This window comes from Dendronephthya gigantea, unplaced genomic scaffold (genome assembly GCF_004324835.1).
Source record: "Dendronephthya gigantea isolate DGI-Jeju-01 unplaced genomic scaffold, DenGig_1.0 000693F, whole genome shotgun sequence".
Taxonomy (NCBI): domain Eukaryota; kingdom Metazoa; phylum Cnidaria; class Anthozoa; order Malacalcyonacea; family Nephtheidae; genus Dendronephthya; species Dendronephthya gigantea.
This window is the reverse complement of record NW_021163703.1, coordinates 5001-27095: the sequence shown is the minus strand read 5'-3', so window position 1 is coordinate 27095 and position 22095 is coordinate 5001. Positions and strand designations below refer to the sequence as shown.

Genomic DNA, 22095 nt, shown 5'->3' with positions numbered 1-22095 from the left:
CTAATTATAATTCTTCTTTAGTTCCAGTTTTTAAGGGCTATAGTTGGGAACAATTTTAATAGAAAGATTGGTTTTACAAGTTACAACAGAAGCAAAATTCACAGCAAACATATCCTGAAGTCCTTCCACCTTTAATTAGAACTGAGTCAAGTAGACTACAGACATGCAAGTGTGCATCATTTAGAAACTATGACTCTGAGTAGGCGGAACTTATAAGCTCTGAAAGGTACTCCACTTAAAAGAGAAAGTAAATTTTACAATCCTAAACTGAACTATCCAAATTGTATTAGTAGATAAATGTTGCTTCAGAGTTACCCAGACATATAGTACCCTCAAGCTTTAATTTTTAGTGTATCAAAAATAAACAAGTAATTTAAGACAATAAAAAAATCAATGCACTAATTGTTGTGTTTGAATACATCTATATTTGAATATCTGATATATGAATTTAATGGCTTGCTCCTTATGAAGTAAAATACTACCATAAGACTTTAGACTTAATCCCATTAACATGCTGAGGTAGCAAGCAAGGGAGGGTGTAATATAATGTTTTAAGCATTGCACATTGAAATATATATAAGTAACAGAATTACCCAAGTTTCTTCTTTGTCTTACAAGTTCAAGTCCATGTTTTACAAGTCCATGTTTTACAAGTCCATGCTTTACAAGTACATGCTTTACAAGTCCATGTTTTACAAGTGCATGTTTTACAAGTGCATGTTTTACAAGTGCATTTTACAAGTGCATGTTTTACAAGTCCATGTTTTACAAGTCCATGTTTTACAAGTCCATGTTTTACAAGTCCATGTTTTACAAGTCCATGTTTTACAAGTCCATGCTTTACAAGTCCATGTTTTACAAGTCCATGTTTTACAAGTCCATGTTTTACAAGTCCATGTTTTACAAGTCCATGTTTTACAAGTCCATGTTTTACAAGTCCATGTTTTACAAGTCCATGTTTTACAAGTCCATGTTTTACAAGTCCATGTTTTACAAGTCCATGTTTTACAAGTCCATGTTTTACAAGTCCATGTTTTACAAGTCCATGTTTTACAAGTCCATGTTTTACAAGTCCATGTTTTACAAGTCCATGTTTTACAAGTCCATGTTTTACAAGTCCATGTTTTACAAGTCCATGTTTTACAAGTCCATGTTTTAAGTCCAGTCCAGTCCAGTCCATTGTTTACAAGTCCAGTCCAGTCCATGTTTTACAACATGCCGTTTATTTCGTATTTGTTACGCGATAAGAATGAGCCGTATTTGTATACTTTTCAGCTTTGTATGCCGTTTATTTGTTAAATTTTCAGCTTTTCATGCAAACGCATAAACCTGTGAAAGGCTATTACACCTTTGCTTTAACTTCAAAAAGTGTTTTTGAAAGTGTAATTTGAATTTGAGATTAATGTTGAAATGAGTCTAACGAGTCAATGAGTTATGAGTCAATGAGTTATGAGTCAAAAAATTTTGCTGCATTTTCCTAACCACAGTTTTGTAACTGCGGATAAAGATTTTGCCTGATTTGCATAAAATTTACCTTCGAATTTCTCGGCTACATTTTACATTATGGCCAACATAACTCTTAAAGAAGGTTAGATACATCTATTCGTTTGATAAGTACTATACAACATTCGCGTCGATGTTGTATCAGAGATAAAAACACTCGCCTTCGGCTCGGGTTTGTATCTACTGATAAAAAAAAATGGGATGCATGGGATAAGCAGGTCTTCACTAACGTTCAATTTATTAACTGATATACAAGTTCGGACGGGTTTTAAACACAGCTATCACGTCAGGATTCAAGATCAAAGTTGTAAATATTCATATAAACCAATTTCAAATGTTCACAAAAAGTTCATGTAAGCTGTCAAAAAATATCGGAATCAGTCGCAAATGTTCAAAAGCGACTTACTGCGGTGACTGCAATGTCCTACCTTGCATGTACATATGAACCCTTGAAGTACTATTGTATATTAATACTGGATAGTTATTGAAGAATACTTCTAACCAGACAAATGCAAATGAAAGTTCATACAGACAATGAAAAGTTCACAAATCTGTAATATAAATCTTAAGGGTGGTTTGAAACACCGCGTACCAGTAACGTACTAACCAACTGAAAGTATGAAAATAACAACGTAAATTCGTAAACCATAAGTTCGAAAAATCCAAAAACCACTTCCGTTGTCTTTTGTTCAATATTTTATTCCATTTAACGAAAAAAAAAGTTTCAGCTGACTCATAACTCATTGACTCACAACTCATAGACTCATTTGACTCACAAAACAGGCGCCGGTTCTCTTTGAATTTTGGTATCAAAAATACACACTATATTTATAAAGTATAAAACTTTTAGCCGCTGGCGTCGACTGCAATTACAGAATAAATAACATTTGTTTTTTCTTTGTCTGTGAAGATTTTGTACTGTTTTAATCGTTTGAAACTTCGATTTTAAACCGTTACTTAATTGCTGGCATGGTATAATGCAGCAAAATTGAACGGGCAATGTTTACACTAGCTTTATGATTATTTTTGTATTGAATGATGGAAACATTAGCTATAATATACTCGGTAAAATATAATAGGACTGATTTGAGTTTTGTGTCATTTCATAATATAAGTTTAGGTCAGGTTAACTCAGGAAATTGTGTACTTGGTTTGAAATAGCGAGGGGTTGCTGCATGCATGTATTTCTAGTATTGTTAGTTAGTACCAAGTCCAAGAGGGATTGAGAGTTTCCCTGGCGTCTAGTCGGTTCCTGAACAACTTGATTTAGTTCATGCGACACCGCAGAAATTGGTGTTTAAGACGTTTCAACCCGAAAATCTAATCGCTGGTTCACAATTGTGCATTTCTGTATCGCCCTATCAAAGAGAAACCTTTTGAATATCTTAAAAAAGTTCAACTTTTCTTCTGAATACGCATTCTGCAATCTTTTGACAGCTCATCATACACATCTGACCGCTGTGAAATGGCCATTTTGAGGCTTAAAGTATACACAAGGTTATTAATTCAGACGATTCGTTTTTACCGTGAGCAAGCTTCAAATCTTTTGTGCAAGACATATTTCTTGAATATTTATAAATCTTTTTCCTCACCAAGTTTGAAGTCTAAGTATCGAGAATTGCGGCTAAGCCTATACCAATTTCCGCGGTGTCAGTTCATGCTCATCTAAAATATCAAGTAGTTTTCCAGACGTAGCGACGCCACCATTTATTTCATTGTTTACCCAGTTAATATTTGGGGCATTGAAATCTCCGGCAAGTACTACATTATTACTGTTAATTGAATTTCCCATCTTAAGCAAGGAAGCCTCCAGTTCATGCAGACTGTTTTCGTCAGATACATGTGAGCGATAGTATGAGCCTAACAAAATGGACTTGGCCTTCCTACCTTTAAGTTGGCATTGCGTCCAAATTATTTCGCACTCTGCGTCCAGGTCATTACGTTCTGTAGCAATTATATCCTTCCTGATCGCTTGAAACACCCCGCCGTGGTTATCAGTTCTCCGATCTTTTCTAAACACGTTGTAGTTTTCGGAGAAGACTTCGCTATTTAAGATTTCGGGATGCAACCATGATTCATTTCCAAATATTACGTCTGGTTTGTGTTCTTCAACAATAGCAGCAAAATCTGGTATTTTATTTTTGATGCTTTGGCAGTTGATCAATAGACATTTTAGTTCAGTTCGGCGTTTCCTCGACTTCCAGTTTTGACGAGCTTGTGGCAACGGTGACGAGCTTGAATTTTGCTCGCCATCATTGTTGTCTAATTCTTGCAGCGAATCGAAAGAATTTGGTGTGAGTATCGTGTCCAAAGGGTCTTCAAAGAGCGAGTCGGAGAAGTTAGGCAGTGCACAGCGTGGACATAACCAAATGCAGGATGTATTTGCAAGGACGTTGTACAAATCCTTCGACACTTCGCAGCACTTTGCATGATACCAACTGTCGCATTCGTCACACTGAACACCCCGTTGGTTTGATTTCACCGGTTTAGAGCATAAATCACACTTGTCGCCAGGGTTTAATTCGATGTCACCACCAAGTAGCAGAAGTAAACAGTTGATCGTCAGATTTTTGTTGAATTGACTTCGGTTTGATGTTGTGCTCGGCCAGCGAGCACAGCGTAATAATTTCGCCCAGCTTGGATACGAGCGAAAGTGTTCCTCTTGGATAAACGACACGGATTTGGGTTTAGAACTTTGAGGACATTTGCATTGTCAGTTTTAGAGAAATATGCGACTTTTTGCTTGACGATAATCGCCAAAGAAAGACTATAAGCGGAGCACATAATGACATGACCGCCATGATGGTCGGATGGATCTTGATCCATTACAGGCAGTGCTTCCACTTCTCAAAAGTGAAATTTCTCGTTTTTGTCCTTTTTTTTCGAGGAATTTCTTTCCTTAAATCCTAAATTTCCTTCCATTTTTCCTTCTAATTCTTTTAAAATATTATATTAAATATAGTAAATTTGTATTAAATGTATTGTACTTTCGATGTAGGTGGAGGTGTACTGCCGCCTGCAGTATTCAAATAATGAATGTCCAATTTAATATAGGAATAAAATAACTTTAATATATAGAAAATAACTATTACAAATAAAAGTATACATGATGTAAGTGACATAACTCATGGATGGTCAATAAGATCCAAGTTTTCAACATTAATGTTCCTTGCAGGTGCAACCAGAGTACAGGTTACCGTATACTAGTGAGTCTAGTATACCGTTACAATATTACCGCTGAAAAATAATTTGAATACAACAATAATTTACAAAAATGCGTTCTTATGTACGTATCCTTTTTTGGTCTGTGTTTTTCAAACGACACATTACTTGAACGATTCTTTTATGAACTTTTTCCTTAAGTCTTTCGCCTCCTCATCTGTCGCGCTTGCTTTCATATTGTTTGCTAGTTTTAGCATGTTCTCGCTTGGTTTAAGTGCTGCGGCTGAAAACTTTCCTTTTTTCATTGCCATATTGAACTGTAGAAGAGAAACTAACGATGATGACTTCAACGATGCTCTTCGGTCAGTTTTGATCAACTTGAGCGAGCTGAAGATCCGTTCCACGGCAGCATTTGACGAAGGAAACGTGGCTAGAATCTGAACAAATTTGATGAGATTTGGGAATTTCGCTTGTCCTGTAGGATTCTTCAGATCTCGGACTGTCCTCCAGTATTCTTCCCATTTGAGGTCACAATTAACTTTATCATGCATTGCGTGTTCACGCCATTCACGATCTAGTTTATCGATGTTAAGAATCTCTCTTAAATAGGGCAACTTTTGACATATACCCTCAAGAGAAGGTGGGATCGTAGAAGCAGCGTTTTCCGGCAAAGTACACTGTATATATCATGAATCTCAGCATCAAGGTCAAACCGTTTCTGGATCTGAAGAATCGATTCTATGAGGAAATTCCTACAATGGGTACGGAATGCTGATATATCTTCTTCTTTAGCTCCGGTTGCTATTTCTCGTAAGGTTGTTGATGCCGCTATTCCAAGATAGACATCTTTCAGGGATACATGAAATTCTGCACACGATGGTAGAATTTTCCGCGGGTTAGTAGCTTTAACATAATCTCTTTTCATAAAATCATTTGCTATTGATCTCAGGAGCATTTCAACCTGTGGCTTAAGACAATGGAGAACAGGTCTTTCACATTGAAAAAGAAGATTAAAATCATTAAACCGCTCTAGCTGAAAGCTGAGAAACTCTAGGTAGGCAATTGTGAACTTGTTTTGCAGTGACTTGTGTATGCGCTCGGTCGTATGTGTCGGGTCTTCATTCACAGCAAGGACAAAATATTGCTTCAATGCTTCATACTGTTCCAAAATTCGATTGATACAGGCTTGAAGGGAGAGCCAACGTGTTTGAGCAGGGGACAGCAGCTTGTGTGGTTCAACATCAAGGAAACTTTGGAATTCTTTGTAGACAGCTTGTCTCTTCGATGAGCGATGGAAATGTGCGTAAATGTCGCGACACAGATCTTCTAAATTTCTTGGCAGCGTTTTTGTGGCATATGAAGAAGCTAAATGAATCAAGTGGCATGAGCATTTTACTGTTTGAACATACTTTTGCTCCGACTTCAACAGCTGGGAAACCGAATTTCTTTCTCCAAACATCACGTTGGTCGTATCCGACGAGTAACCAATGATATTCTCCATCGGGATGTAAAGCTCATTGAAAGTGTTCTTTACAGAGGAGTAAATTCCTTCAGCAGTACCCGCTTCGACTTCGACCATGTCGACCAAGTAGTATTTGTTTCAAATGCATCCATATCAAAATAGGTCGCCAAAATAGCAAGCTGCTTAAGTCGGTCGCTTCATCGATGATAAAACTGAACTTTTCCGAAGGTAACGTCGACACTGCTTGTTGTAAATAGTCGAATCCCAGGACTTGGCGAATCACATTTGAGGCTTTTTGCTTTCCAAGGGTGATGCTTTTCATTACATGATCGCGGGGGAAAAGCGACTGAAGAAACTGTAGAAGGTTGTCGCTAAGAGATATTGGCAAATTGCGTTCAGCAAGGAAAGCGCATATCTTTATTTCTACCGATTTCGCACGATCATTACTATTGCTGGTGACCCTCTTCCACATATCATTCACATCGCTAGTAAAGCTTGTTGAGGCTTGGTTCTTCTCGTGACTTTTGCTTTTCAAATGGCGGTTTAATCCCGTTTTAGAGCAGTGAAGTTCTTTATCACAGGTCTTGCACCAAGGTTTTACCTTACCGTCATTACCAACTTTTTTGCCAAGCCACATTTTAAATGCACTGTGTTGTAGCCAACTATCAACAAAAATCTGCGGTTTTTTTATTCTTTTTGCAGCTGTTTTCGGACCAGGCACTTGTCCTGCACGTTTTCTTCCCGTTTGCATTTGAAAACTACTTGAAGCTTCATCTTCCGATGAATTTGACTCAGAACAATCAGAAGTTGACTCAATATGCGCCATAAAAGTTATTTTTTGTTTAATATACTGTTTTCTGTTTTCCTTTTCTCGACAATTCTTGGTTTCACTTTGTTATTTGATATTTACATGATTTTTAATTAGAAAGTCCACTAAAGAACTAATATGTCACAAATTGTCCCTATCTATCCTTGATGGTCATGCAAGTATTTGTGTTTAATATCTGCTATACCCCTATAAGTGTTTTATTGTGTTCAACTGTTATTAAAATATTAAAAATTACTGAAAAAGTTTGCATTGTCAAATTTCCTTCCATTTTCCTTCCAAATAGTTTAATTTCTTTCCAATTTCCTTCCAAATCTCATTTCCTTCTATTTTTCTTTCCAAATGCCAAAATATCCTTTTCGAAGGAAATTTCCTTCCGAGTGGAAGCTCTGATTACAGGGCTCTCACAACGAAATTGATGAATTCCTCAAAAATTTCTAAAAATTTCCCCAGATTTCCAAAGAATTCACAAATAACGTAGTATATATGGTATAACACAAGTATAGCTATTGCGTTATTTACACCTTTTCAATTATTTTCCAGAAAATACACTTTAAATTGTTTAAAAAAAATAATTCATACAAAATTTTACATTGGCAGTTATATTGCTACTACAGTGAAATAACGAAAAGTATCTTGGCGTCAAAATATTTAAAACATGTTTTACTATGTAATTGCATAACATAACATTACACCTTTTGTGCCAATTTGTAAAATACTCTCAAGTCACGAATAAAACAATGCTGCTCGCCACATGTGACCAATTAGACCAAAATAATCATATTTAACATAAAAACCAGGCAAAAACAACTGAAGCACGAGTTTCAGCAACATTTGAAAAATTCTCCAAAAATTTCCCCGAAAAGAGTGATTCCCCAGATCGCTCCCCAAAAATCCACCAATTTCCCCGTTTTGGGGAAATTTCCCCAAATGTGAGAGCCCTGTTCCAGTAGGACATCAAACAAGCACATGCTATTGCTGTGGTGATTATGCTGTGGTGATTATATTATTTTCTGCATGCAGTTAGAAGTAAAACTTTTTTCAACTGTATCCACCTTTATAATGGTAAAACGATTTGCATTATAGTACAAAGTGGCACAGTGCTGAAACTAATTGTTTATTACATGTAAAGATTTACCATAACACCAGTATGGTGGCCTGGAGCCGCCATAAGGAAATAAACGTTTATTTTTATTTTTTTTATCTAAAAAAAAAAAAAATCCAAGAGAATATTTATATTTTACTTTAGATAATGAAATACAAAATGAATGACAAGAAAAATAAATATAAAAAAAAAATATTTTCTCAAATAAAATAAACGTAGTTTTCATAAAATCCTTTTAATTTTAAAATAAATATGAAATAAATTAAAATTAAATTAAAAGCATACAAAAATTAAAATCAAAGTAATTTGTTGTTAAAACAAAAGCTTGTCGCTGGCCTATCGCTGCCAAAGACCACGATGCAGTTCGAGACCAATACTACGTACGTCACAGATTAATCCACCACCCCATGTAACATGAAGTCCCCCAAGAATTGAAAATCCATCATGTCTAGAATTAGGAATGATAGTTGGAAGGAAGACGAAAATTTGGAGAAAACCCTGAAGCAATATGTTAAAGAAGGTCTAAGACGTGAGGAGATTCTCGATTTTTTGCTTCGTGATTTCCCAGAATATGCCTGGAGTTTGAGGACCCTGGATAGAAGATTGCAGTATTTCGATATAAGTTATACTGACCGAAATGTCACGATTGACCAGCTTCAAACAGCGGTTAGAAAGGAGATGGAAGGGCCGGGACAGTTGCTGGGATATAGAGCTCTACATAAGAAAATTCGACAAGTACACGACCTTAAAGTACCTCGAGACTTGGTATACGCAGCGATGTATGACGCTTTCCCAGATGTTCTAGAGCAGAGAGCCCCCCAATGTAAGAAAAAGAAGCCCAAAGGCCATTTTTCGTCTCCAGGCCCGAACTTTGTACACTCACTAGATGGCCACGACAAGATAATGGGCTATCAAAATAACACTTTTCCACTTGCAGTGTATGGGTGCATTGATACATGCAGTAGAAAAGTGTTATGGGCTAAGGCTTGGACAACCAACAGCGATCCAAATGTTATTGGCAGATTCTACCTTGAATACCTATATAAAACCAGAACTATTGCAAGCAAACTGAGACTTGACAAGGGCACCGAGACCGGAGTAATGTCTACAATACACGCATTTCTTCGACAGAAACATGGTGACATGGACCCAGTGGAAACTGTCATCTTTGGGCCTTCAACTGCAAATCAGGTAAGAGAGAAATCAAATTCCTATTAATGCTATCAGGATCAACCATAGAAAATTTTCTCACAATTTTAGAAACCTAAACCTACTGGTGCATGAGTTTTGCCATAACCATATTAATATAATATCCAAAATTACTGTATATATTCTCATTAAAATTTTATCTGCATGGACATTTTTTGGGGAGGGACTGATTTAAAAAGAGGGCTAAATCTTTCTTAATTATTCTTAATCTTTTCTCAATTATTCAAAGATTGAAAGGTGGTGGAGGGAACTCCATGAAAGATTGGAAAAATTCTTCAAGTTTCCCCTTAATCAACTTAAGGACCATGGATATTATGATCCTCAAGATGAAAATGATAGGTATAAGATGAGATAAAAATATTCCATCCACAAGATGATTGGTTTAATATTTTACTTCAATTGTATGCATTTTTCCTGCCACATAGGTTGCTTCTAGCATATATCATGATCCCAATCATCCAAAAGGAAATTGATACATTTGTTGATGTTGTCTGGAATTCTCACAGAATTCGTGATCAAAAAAATACGTATCTCCCGGATGGAGTACCCAACCATATTTATAGCTTTGCAGAAAAATATGGACTAAAGGAATGTGGTATGGATTGCTATCAACAGTATATCAAAATTTTATAAATCTAACAGCAGTGTTTAATTTCATATTTATTATTTTACAGGATTTGTGGTTACAGAGGAACAGCTTGAAGAAGTTGCTGAACTATCAGATGTGTTATCCAGTAACAATGATTATTGCCAGCTCAATTTAGGGTAAAGTGTGAATTAGTCATTGAAGATCCATTGGAACTTGATGTTAATGATTTTTCAAATGCTTTTCGCTACCTCAAGGAAAATATCAACTTTAATGACCTATCAACTGAGTCACAGGGGTAGTGTCATTTTAAACCACCATTCAAACAACTTGGAACAACAACAGAAACTTAATCAAATGTTCTTTCATTTAAAAAAACTTACTGTATGTCTGGCAAATCAAAAAGTTTGCAATACAAGTTGCATGCATGTTTGCGAATAAAATTATTAATTGCAACAATTGATAAATTACCAGTGCAAAATAGGTATGACGAATCATCCTCAGACATGATTTGCTTGGAAGCAATTTCAGGGTCGAATAGAACGCATCCACAGCCTTGGATGTCAAGTACCATAACTTCTTTTTGAGATCTTTCAAAAGAGAAGTGTGCAAGACATTCTGCTTTCGCAGTAAGGTCAAAGTCCTCTCCACAGACATCTCCATTGTTATTAATATACTTGACAAATGCGCCATCTACCATTTCCTCTATAGTAACATACTCATCATCCCCAATCTTTCCAAGAAAAATTTTTTGTAGTAAAAAAACTCTCCAAACTGGGCTTCCTTTCCATTTGCAATCAATTCATCTTTCATCTTAGCTGTGAAATTCCTGGCTAAATAGTGCATCTGCACAACTTTCTTTGTGTGCTCTTCAACTGTTTGGCCAATTAGTTGTATATCTGACACAGCCTGAATAAACAAGTAATTATATAATAATGATAATGATAGTAATACATTATTAAGTAATAATATTTTCTGGTTTTCTTCTAAAAACCACAAATTGTGCTGAGATTTTCTTCAATGAACATGTGAAATGCTACTAATTAGCTCAGGCCCATGCATACCTAGAATTAGGTGCAGTAAAGTGCAGTGAATAATACTAATAATCATATAATAAATATAATGAGCAATTAGGGTAGATAATGCTAAGAGGGAATTTCTTCACAGCCCCAATCAGACAGGAGTCCCAAACTAAAAATTGTCTATATCTGTATGGATCTGAATGACCTTATCAAAAGAGGTCTAACATTAGAAAACTAATTTTTTTTCTATTCATCAAAATTTACCTTTGGTAAGTACTTTCTTTATTACCCATGTGGGTCCTGCAAAATCCCTGTGTTGGCTGATTGCTTTATAAGCTTTCCTGAAACCTCCAACCCCAAGAGGTTCTGGCTCGATGTTGAACTCTACTATTATGGGATGTTCCGACCAGGACATGCCATTCATGTCAAAGGAATATATTTGAACGGATGTCGTTTTTTTACTTATAACTGTCCCAAGTTTTATCATGTCCACAACAGACAGACTTCTTGGAACAAACTTGCTGGGACTTGGAACAGATTTCACCTTGGCAGACGTATGTTTTGTTGAAGGACTATTTTCTCGTTTTTTTCGTTTGGATGGAGTTTCAGCAGGGGAACGTCTAGCATCGGACACCTCGACTACTGCATCTTCATCAACAAAGCGCACGTGAATAACTTTGAAACTTGGTATTTGTTTCACGGACGTACAAGACGGCCCCTGTTCTCCTGCTAGAACATCACAGGTCATACTGCCATCACTTATGCCAAAGTGCTTCATACACGCATCTTTAATTTTGTATCGTCAACTCTCCGAACTCTTCAAACGATACAAACTCCCTGGCACCAACCCGAGAATACTTCTGAGCCTTACCAGCGACTTCGGCGCTCAGCCGTTGCACAACAATCGTCTCAAATTCTTTCTTTGAACAGGCTGTTTCTTTCGCCCCCTTCTTAAGTCTCTTTTCTTTCATCTTCTGTTGGAACTTTCTCCAATCAGACATGATTATGTATGTAAAAATATTTCAGTATTTCAGCAATAATTTATAACTATATCGTTTCTCTCATAGTTGTAGAAATTCAGTAAATAAAAGTAATCGTCTCCCCCCCCTGCGAATGTCTAAAAAGAGCGCATTTCTAACATAGACAGGGGGGTGATACATCTGGGTATTAATCTGTGACGTACGTAGTATTGGTCTCGAACTGCATCGTGGTCTTTGGCAGCGATAGGCCAGCGACAAGCTTTTGTTTTAACAACAAATTACTTTGATTTTAATTTTTGTATGCTTTTAATTTAATTTTAATTTATTTCATATTTATTTTAAAATTAAAAGGATTTTATGAAAACTACGTTTATTTTATTTGAGAAAATATTTTTTTTTTATATTTATTTTTCTTGTCATTCATTTTGTATTTCATTATCTAAAGTAAAATATAAATATTCTCTTGGATTTTTTTCTTTTTAGATAAAAAAAAATAAAAATAAACGTTTATTTCCTTATGGCGGCTCCAGGCTACCATACACCAGTCTTGTCTCCTAAATATATAGCTCCCACCCCCATCAGAATATAATTTTTTAAGTTATTAAGTCCTTCCTTCACATAAAAGACAAGTACCTTTGTAACATCTAATGGTTTTCTTTACAATAACACATTCTGTGTATAACAATAACACATTCAGTGTGCCAAATCATTTCATAGTTAAATAAATCCACACAAAATAAATAAGCCCCCAGCCTCTCAACCCCATTAAGTGGAATGTACCAACAAGCAGGCACAGGAGTACTGTCTGTATCACAATAAGATAGATTTATGAATCTCAGGCTATGGTATGTGGGCAAGTAGTCCCTCTTTTCTCCAAAGGAGTTAATTAAAAATGAAATCCTGGGGACATTAAAGATTGAGGCATCATAGTTATTAGTTACTATTATTAGTCATTATTTCAGGCAGAAGACTGGTATTCCCATCTTTCCCCAGTAAATGTTTTTTACTTTTCACTCAAAAATTGCTAATATGACTATGCTGGTTTACATTAATTATTTAATTACGAGGTTACATGTCTGTAATTAGTATAACAAGAGAAATAAATAGAAACCTTGTTCAATAGAAACCTTGTTCAATGACAATTTGTGATTTGAAGAAATATATTTGAGTAAATTTAATGTTGTGTGTGTAAATCTTTATAACAGTATATAATTAGCAACATTTTTATTATCTGATTTACAATGTGAGCTTAACATTTTGCCCAAGAATGGCATGAGTTTGAATTATTGGAATAGTTCTTGATTATTCAGAATTAGTCTAATACAACGTTTTTTAATTACAGACATGTAACCTAATAATTAATGTACACCAGCATAGTCATATCAGCAATTTTGGAGTGAAAAGTGAAAAACATTTACTGATGAAAGAGGGGGATAGCAGTCTTCTGCCTGAAAAAATGACTAATAATAATAACTAATAACTCTAATGCCTCAATCTTTAGTGTCCCCTGCTTTTAATTCTAAATTTACTCCTTTGGAGAAAAGAGGGACTACATGGCCACGTACCTTAGCCTGAGACTCATAAATCTCTGTTATTGTACACAGAGAGTACTCCTGTACCTGCTTGTTGGCGCATTCCACCGGATACTGTTGAAAAATGCTTTTCTTCTAACTGCATGCAGAAAATAAAAGTATTTGAGACCCATATCGCACGGTACATGCCTTTAATTGCGTTTTAAAACATCAATCCTACATTTTACCCTATAAATACTTGCGTAAATGTTCGATTATATAGCATATAGATCTTTCTAATATTTCAACATCGTTTGCTTTCATTTGTGCAGTTGTACGGAAGCCCAGACGCGACAACGATTTATTATTTTTGATTTTTGCATTTTCGAATTTTTATTTTACATTTTCGAACTTTTATTTTACATTTTTGATTTTTTTTTTACATTTTCGATCTCTTGTTTTACATTTTCACATTTTCAAACTTTTATTTTGCATTTTCAAATTTTCAAACTTTTATTTTGCATTTTTACATTTTCAAACTTTTATTTTGCATTTTTACATTTTCAAACTTTTATTTGCATTTTCACATTTTCAAACATTAACAAACCGCACACTGCCCGCAGTCAACAAAGAACCGCAGCAAAATGGATGTTGCAGGAAATTTGAGAGGCGGATGTAAACGCCATGGAGCAATGTGCAAAACCTATAAAAGAAAAAGTGCGTCATCGCACAATTGTACTTGCGGGTGCCCTGCATTCGAACACGTAAGTCAAAGATGTGACTATTATTGCAACTTGTAAGCATGCATGTATACATAATTTTGCGTTGTCAGTCCAAGCGACCGTAGAACACTATAGTCGATTGTTTCGAATAAATTAACGAAATATAATAAAATCATAGTTTGTTATTATAGCATATGAGAAGTGCATAATAGAATTGTTATCGATTATGTTACTGTATAGGAATATTTTGGGCATAGAATATCCCATAAAATAGGAACATTGGCTTGGATATAGGCTATTGTTTATCAGTTTCTTTATAATTTGCAGTAGAGAATGTGGCAATTGGGAATTTACATTTTAAACTAAATTTAGTAGAATTAACGAATTAAAAGTATCGCCTCATAGGAACTGGAAATAGCAAATTCTGTATAAGTTATCGACACATCTTTGTTGTTGAAATTTCCATGATTATAAATTTGTGTGAACTATTTTTAGAAATGCCGTAAACCATTTCGCGCAATTTCGCAGAGCTATATTTTCCACACCGACAGGCATTTCTAAAAATAGTTCACGCAAATTTATAATCATGGAAATTTCAACAACAAGGTGTGTCGATAACTTATACAGAATTTGCTATTTCCAGTTCCTATGAGGCGATACTTTTAATTAGTTAATTCTACTAAATTTAGTTTAAAATGTAAATTCCCAATTGCCACATTCTCTGCTGCAAATTATAAAGAAACTGATAAACAATAGCCTATATCCAAGCCAATGTTCCTACTTTATGGGATATTCTATGCCCAAAATGTTCCTATACAGTAACACAATCGATAAGAATTCTACAGGGTGTCCCAAAACCCCGAAAACTATTGAAATCACTCATTGTTAAAATTTGAATGCCGTGTTCACGAATTTCAGCCCGTGGGGATTTAATGCAGCTTATAAAATGCTAAATGCTTTTTGCTGCTAGAGAAAGGGGACATGTCGAAGGACATGGTCCTTGAGATGCACATTTAAATAATGTTATCCATATTTGTAAATTGTAAATATTCTTAATAAATATCATTTTTGCGAACAAGCAAATTTGACTGCATCATGATGCATGCATAAAAATGCTTATGGCAACCTCGATTTATACACTTGTGGGCCCAACTGAGTGCTTAGGCATTCAAACTCTAACAATGGCATTGTTATGGGTGATTTCAATAGTTTTCGTTTTTTTTGGGACACCCTGTATTATGCACTTCTCATATGCTATAATAACAAGCTATGATTTTATTATATTTCGTTAATTTATTCGAAACAACTGGCAACGCAAAATTATGTACACATGCATGCTTACAAGTTTCAATAATAGTCACATCTTTGACTTACGTGTTCGAATGCAGGGCACCCGCAAGTACAATTGTGCGATGACGCACTTTTTCTTTTATAGGATTTGCACATTGCTCCATGGCGTTTACATCCGCCTCTCAAATTTCCTGCAACATCCATTTTGCTGCGGTTCTTTGTTGACTGCGGGCAGTGTGCGGTTTGTTAATGTTTGAAAATGTGAAAATGCAAAATAAAAGTTTGAAAATGTAAAAATGCAAAATAAAAGTTTGAAAATGTTAAAAATGCAAAATAAAAGTTTGAAAATGTGAAAATGCAAAATAAAAGTTTGAAAATGTAAAAATGCAAAATAAAAGTTTGAAAATGTTAAAAATGCAAAATAAAAGTTTGAAAATGTGAAAATGCAAAATAAAAGTTTGAAAATGTAAAAATGTAAAATAAAAGGTTGAAAATGTAAAAATGTAAAACAAAAGATCGCGTACATTCTGAAAAGTACAATCCCTGTAAACAAGTACAATCCCGACGCTCAGTCCGTCGTAAACAATAAAACGCCATACTGATATCTCTCTTCTCAGTGTCTGTTTATGTCCGTAGTAATATGATATCACATTACGACGGAATATATTCGTCTATAGTTAAGACGAAAATTTGCTATCCTGAAATATACTGTCGCTATGTAAACAGAAGTAAGTTTAAGATTCATAATTTAGTTTCTATTGTATTATTTTATTGATCGTAGGCACGTTTTTATCGATACTTAAAGGTTCGAGAGTTATCATTCATGAAATACTGACTGACCTACGCAACGTTAACAGCTGGGCATTTTGTACGGAGCATGCGCGAACTTGGCATCCACGCACATCGTATATTTAAAAAATGGCGGCTGATAGGAGTGAAGATAGTTGAAAACTTTTGCAGTAAAAGAAAGAATTCGGCACTTAACGAAAAGAAGAATATCATGTACGTGTAACTGCTGGTTTTGTTGTATCTTGTGGTACAAAACATGGCATTGAGAAAGCATCCGAATGATCTAAATTAGCAAACAATACGTTGGTTTGTCACACTCACAACTTTATTCGTCACTTTCGTGTGGAAATTAAGAATTTCAGTCACAATGTGGTCGTCGTTGGTTAGTTAGCAGTTAAGGAAGCATTTATTGCAGGAAGCTTTCAGTCATTTGTCAGCTTTCAGCTGGACATTAACTTAAAAAAGCCACCAGAATCTTCACAGTGGAACTATGGCATGAGACTGATGAGAGTATTGAAACCAAAATGGTTATGTTCATTTTATCAGATGTTGATCTTTCCATATTAATCAATTTATAAAATATATGCAACTGTGCTATGCAAACAATCTCGACTCCTCTACATCATTTATTTAATAATTTTTATAAAATAAAGTGAAATATGGACAGCTATAGCAACAGTCTCAGGCCAAATTGAGCTCAAACATATATATTTCCACCTCCATTAGGAAAATGAAAGGTTCTAAAGATCCCCATTATTGTATTTTGATGCAAGCAATGTTATACTAAATTTTTGCTCAAATAATTTTATTATACTCTAGTTAAATGATCAGAAATAGGAAGTAACATATCCCACAGGCTAATTTATATGTTTGTTTACAGACAAAAATAAGTATTGTGCGCATTTTTCTCAGCATGCCCACTAACTTTTTTATGAAGTTTGAACAATATGGATAGTTTTAAGCCATGTTTCGGAGAGAGGCACTGGTAAAAATTTTAAAATATTTTTATATATGTGCCACAGCATCACATAATTTCACAAAGCAAGTATGCCCATACATTAAAGTTTGTGGTTAGTTTCTTAAAACTTACCAAATCAATAGGACTTTTCATAATTCATAACAACCAATACTTGGACATATTAAAATCACTTTTGCAGCAATTTTTACATCATAACAAACTCATACAGAAGGAAGTTCGTAAGTATGTTACAACTTGGCATTTTCAGAGCATAAGTGGTTTGTGAAATTACAACATCTAGAGCATTTTTTCCATGAGTGGCTAATGTTTCAATAAAACAAAACATGATTTAACTTTCATAAAATATACTTTATAACTGAAGGCAAAGGTCAGTTTTCACAAAATCGAAAGAGGAAAAGGTGTTATTTCTATAGAAAAATGCATGTTAAGGTACTTATTATTTCGCGTGAGAAGGGACAAATAGATTAATGAGCACGCCAGTGGAAACAACAATATGTCAGCTTCTGTCAAGAGTAAAATTCGTTGTTTGCATACTGCTGTAACCTGGTCCTGAAACTTTGACAATGAGTGAAATACTTCAACTTGTCGCCCATTTGCAAATAAAAATCTTTCGCAAATATTTACGTGAGAATGTCGTTATACCCTTGTATGCAAGCACGGGAACGTAATCTTTGAATAAACCCTTTTATTTCCGTGAACAAACCAGTAAAAATGGAGAAAAAGCTCCTCAAAATACATGTTTTTGGCGTTTGAAGAATTAAAATTTTTCTTGAAGAAATGCGCCCGCAATTTTTAGACAGCGACAACAAAATGCCCAGCTGTTCGCAACGTTAGGTTAAATTTCTGGAATTCTGATGAATAAGTTTTCTCGCGATACAGTTTACTCCAGTGGTTAACTCTCGCAGCGATATTTGCATCTTTCATTTACCGGACAAAAATCAAGTATAAATGCTACTGGAAATTTCCGGTATATCGGCAGCATTAAGACAATTCTCGGACCGTTCATATTCGAGACATTCTTTGCCCAGAAATATCTCAATGGAATCGTATTTAATGCAGTGGCGTAGCCAGGCTGACGATTTTGTCCCGGTATGTAAATTTCGAGTTATTATAATTATTCATGTCTTTAGAAATCTATTGTTTTCACAGTCAGTGAATACCAAAATACAGGGTGTCCCAAAAAAAAGTCCCCGCTATTGAAATGAAGCTTTTGTTGGAATTTGAATGCATGATCAACGCAGTAGTGTGTAAATAGCATATTTATTAGGTTGAGGCATTCAAATAAAGCGTCTTGCTTTCAATTGGGTTTATCATAATATTAAGGCAATCAGATTCGAACAAAGGCTTTATTTCAATAGAGGGGACATTTTTTTGGGACACCCTGTATTAGCATAGCGGGACAAATCGATAGTGGTGGGCGATACTGGGATTTTATGATTCGATACGATATCGATATTTTTTTATCGATATTTTCGATACGATACCGATATCGATACTGGCACTTTTCACCTAATTTATGCAGATCGTGGTCTTCCCACTGTCAGTGGGTCTTCCTCGCAGCCTCCTGTTCGCGGGTTCCCAGTCGATCTCTATCGGTGGGCAGCGTGAAGAACACTGAAGAATGCTTCATAGGTCTATAATACTCCATGTAATCCTCACGTAACCTAATATCGAAATCATCGATACTGAAAAATAGTATCGATACCAACAACCAAATTCTTAGTATCGGAAGTATCGATATTTTAAAGAAATATCGCCCACCACTACAAATCGACAAGCTGGCTATGCTACTGATTTAATGGTGCAATATTATCGGTAATATTTATAGCAACTGTCTTGCTGCTTGCTCCAGATGTAATGTAAACAAAGGCTTTGTTTATTACATTTTCAACTGTTGTTTGAAATACGACGAACTGTCTGTGTGACTCGCACAATATTGCTTTCCTATCGGTTCAAATGAATATGAACGAGAACCGAGCAGAGAAAATTTTGAACATAGGAAATTTAGTCGCACAAATCCAGTTTGTGATGTATGTAAAAAAACATCTGAGAAAAATAGCGCTGCAAACATATTAGGCAGATTTACATCGAGGACCCGGATTTCAAAAATGAGTTGCCGTGAAATATTGGTTACATGAATACTAGTAGCGCAGAGTCATCTGTTCATCCTGGTCGCGGTCGCAGCAGCGAGATATCTGTAACTTTTCATCGTAACGAAATATTCATGATCTAATTCACTTTGCGACAACGCAAAAATTGTTACAGCAAATAACGCACGGAGTAAAGTAGCCTTTACAGCCTTTGTAGCCTGCATTGAGATAGCTTGTTGCATTTCCAATAGTTGCATGTGGTTTGCATTGTGAAATCATGCTCAGATTTCGGTTTTGACAGGTATAATGGCCATGTCCAGCCACTCCAGTGTGCTATGAGATCAGCGGGGATGATCAGTGACTGCACGTGACCAGTTTGGTCGCAAATATATCCTTTCTGGTCAGCGGACAAGCATACTACCAAAAATTTTTTCCAATACAGATCGAACTGGAATCAACGACTTGATTGGAAATACAGTAACGGACCAATTTCAAGCAGTTCTTACAGACTATGTCGATTTGTGGAACGAGTTCTGAGAAGCCGAAAGCAAAATATCAACGTATTTCGGATGAAATCTCAGACGTCGACGAAAAAACCACATATTTGAATGCTGACTTTCTTACATTTCGTTCAATCGACGAAATTCTGGATGAAACAGGATTGAGATTTTTTCATTGGAAAGTTTTCCTGTTGATGTGCGTTCAACTTATGGCAAATGCGATTGAATATTCCATTTTATCCATTGCACTCCCGAGTCTAAAATCAGATTGGAAAATGTCTCCAATCATGGCTGGGGTATTGACTCTCTCGATGTCTGTCGGTATGCTGGTAGGATCACCTTTTTGGGCGTGGCTGTCGGACAAATACGGCAGAAAGTGCTCATTCATCGGGAGTGGAATGTTCATATTTGTCTTCGCATTGATGAGCGCGTTTTCAACAAACTATTACTGGCTTTAGATAAGTCTTTGTCGGATTCGGAGTTACGACTGTAGATCTGAGTTATGTTGTAATAGTGGAATTTTTCCCGCTGAATTATCGAAATATGTTTTCAGTATTAACCACGCTGTTCTGGACTTTGGGATTTCTACTTTCGGCTGTTGTTTCCACGAAGCTTTCGGTGATCGGTTATCATTGGGCTCTGGCTACCGTGTGTTTTCCGACTGCAATTTTTCTTATCGGTATGATATTTCTCCCGGACACTCCCTATTATCACCTTGCAGCTGGGAACGAGCAGAAAGCTTTGAACATTCTACAAGATTTGGCGCCTGAAATGGATTTCAGCGACACAAGACTTCGGAAAAACAATCCCGAGACACAGAGGGCAGATTTCACACAGCTATTTCGATCAGGTTATTAGAAAATCACAATATGCGCTTGTATCGCCTATTTTGGAACCCTGGTGACGTATGACGGTTTAATATACACCGCGTCTGACGTTGCAGGCAGTCAAAATTCAACATCTTCAACGAATGGCACGCGAAACAGCGAAAATATGCATTTAATTATGGCCTGGGTGAACTTGCCTGAGATTGTGGTGGTTTTCATAACTGGTCTAAGTTGCTACGTTTTTAGAGTAAAAATTTTAACCCTAATTATTATAGTCTTGGCAATTTTATCACAGATTATCGCTTTGTTTGTCGTAAACCATAGAATGCCATTACTCATAGCCACAATGTTATCTCGAAGTTTCCTCGCGACAAACACGTGTCTAAAGGCTGATTTCCACTTACAGCGAAATCGTTCGCCAGCGAAATATTTGCATATTTTCTTTTGAATTTTAACAGCATAAATAAATTAGTTCGACTTGACTGTTCTCAATTCAAAAGAAAATATGCAAATATTTCGCTAGCGAACGATTTCGCTGTAAGTGGAAATCCGCCTTAATGTCGTTATTCGCATCGCTGGTTTACCCGACAGAAAATCGTAGCATTGGAGTTGGAGCTTGTGTGTGTGTTGGAAGCATTGGGACAATTCTAGGACCGTTCATCTTCGAGACATTCTTTGCCCAAAAATACCTCAACGGAATTGTATTTAATCTTGTGATATTATCGGTGACAATTATAGCAACTGTCTTGCTGCCGTCGCAAAGCGCCACCTTAAGTTAAGTTACAGTTACAGACCTTTCTTATAATGACGTCAGACGCGGAAAGTCTGATGTTAAACGAAATTTGATTGGTTCTACAAAACTATCCAACCAATCAAACTTCATGACATTCCGCGTTTGACGTCAATATTAAAAAGGTCCATTGTGAACTCGATAGATTTACTGATTTGAATTGTTTCTTTCTAAATGCGATATAGGAAGTAAGGAACTAATTTTGGTTGGAGATTTAAACTGCGACATCAGCAAACCAGATACTGATGCCCAAACTCGGCAAACTGCGACATCAGCAAACTCACAAACTGCGACATCAGCAAACCAGATACTGATTCACAAACTTTCTTTAAGCACTTTATATCAATTAACGTAAGTTATATGCATGTCTTGCTCCTTTCGCAAAGCTTCACCTTAATTAAGTTCAGTTACATAACAAGGACTATGATATGGAAATAATTTTGAGGAAAGAAATTGGGTAATTTGCACTAATAGTGATAGAAAATCCGCCAATAAAAAGCGCATTGAGTAACTTTAAAGACACTATAACCCAGGGCTTTTTTCATCGCGTCCTTTGAAGGCAATCTGTAATGACTGACATGTCAGAAGGATGAAACTCGCTGACTGTATTTAATAAATCACGTTGTGCCTGACTTTAGATGCATATTAATTGGGATAATACAGGCGTAAACGACCAATCAGAATTTTTTCTGCTATCAATTAGCCTAGTATCATATTCTCACTGCTCCTCCTTGCCAAACAA

At 35.8% G+C, this 22095-nt stretch overlaps 1 protein-coding gene and 1 pseudogene across 1 annotated transcript; one reads left to right on the top strand and one right to left on the bottom strand.

Moving 5' to 3' along the window:
• The first annotated feature begins 8502 nt into the window (after positions 1-8502).
• On the top strand, positions 8503-10036 carry LOC114544227. Its single transcript, XM_028562915.1, has 4 exons — positions 8503-9249; positions 9497-9606; positions 9693-9862; positions 9942-10036. Exons 1-4 carry the CDS (start codon positions 8503-8505, stop codon positions 10034-10036), a joined length of 1122 nt encoding a protein of 373 aa, XP_028418716.1.
• A 196-nt stretch (positions 10037-10232) lies between these two features.
• LOC114544226 lies at positions 10233-11876 on the bottom strand (annotated as a pseudogene).
• Between the last annotated feature and the right edge of the window lie 10219 nt (positions 11877-22095).

Bases quoted from the DNA above. Each gene is read 5' to 3' on its own strand.
- LOC114544227 (XM_028562915.1), top strand. From the start codon at position 8,503: ATGTCTAGAATTAGGAATGATAGTTGGAAGGAAGACGAAAATTTGGAG. The intron at 9,250-9,496 runs GTAAGAGAGAAA...AATTATTCAAAG, and splicing joins GGCCTTCAACTGCAAATCAG to ATTGAAAGGTGGTGGAGGGA. The intron at 9,607-9,692 runs GTATAAGATGAG...CCTGCCACATAG, and splicing joins CCTCAAGATGAAAATGATAG to GTTGCTTCTAGCATATATCA.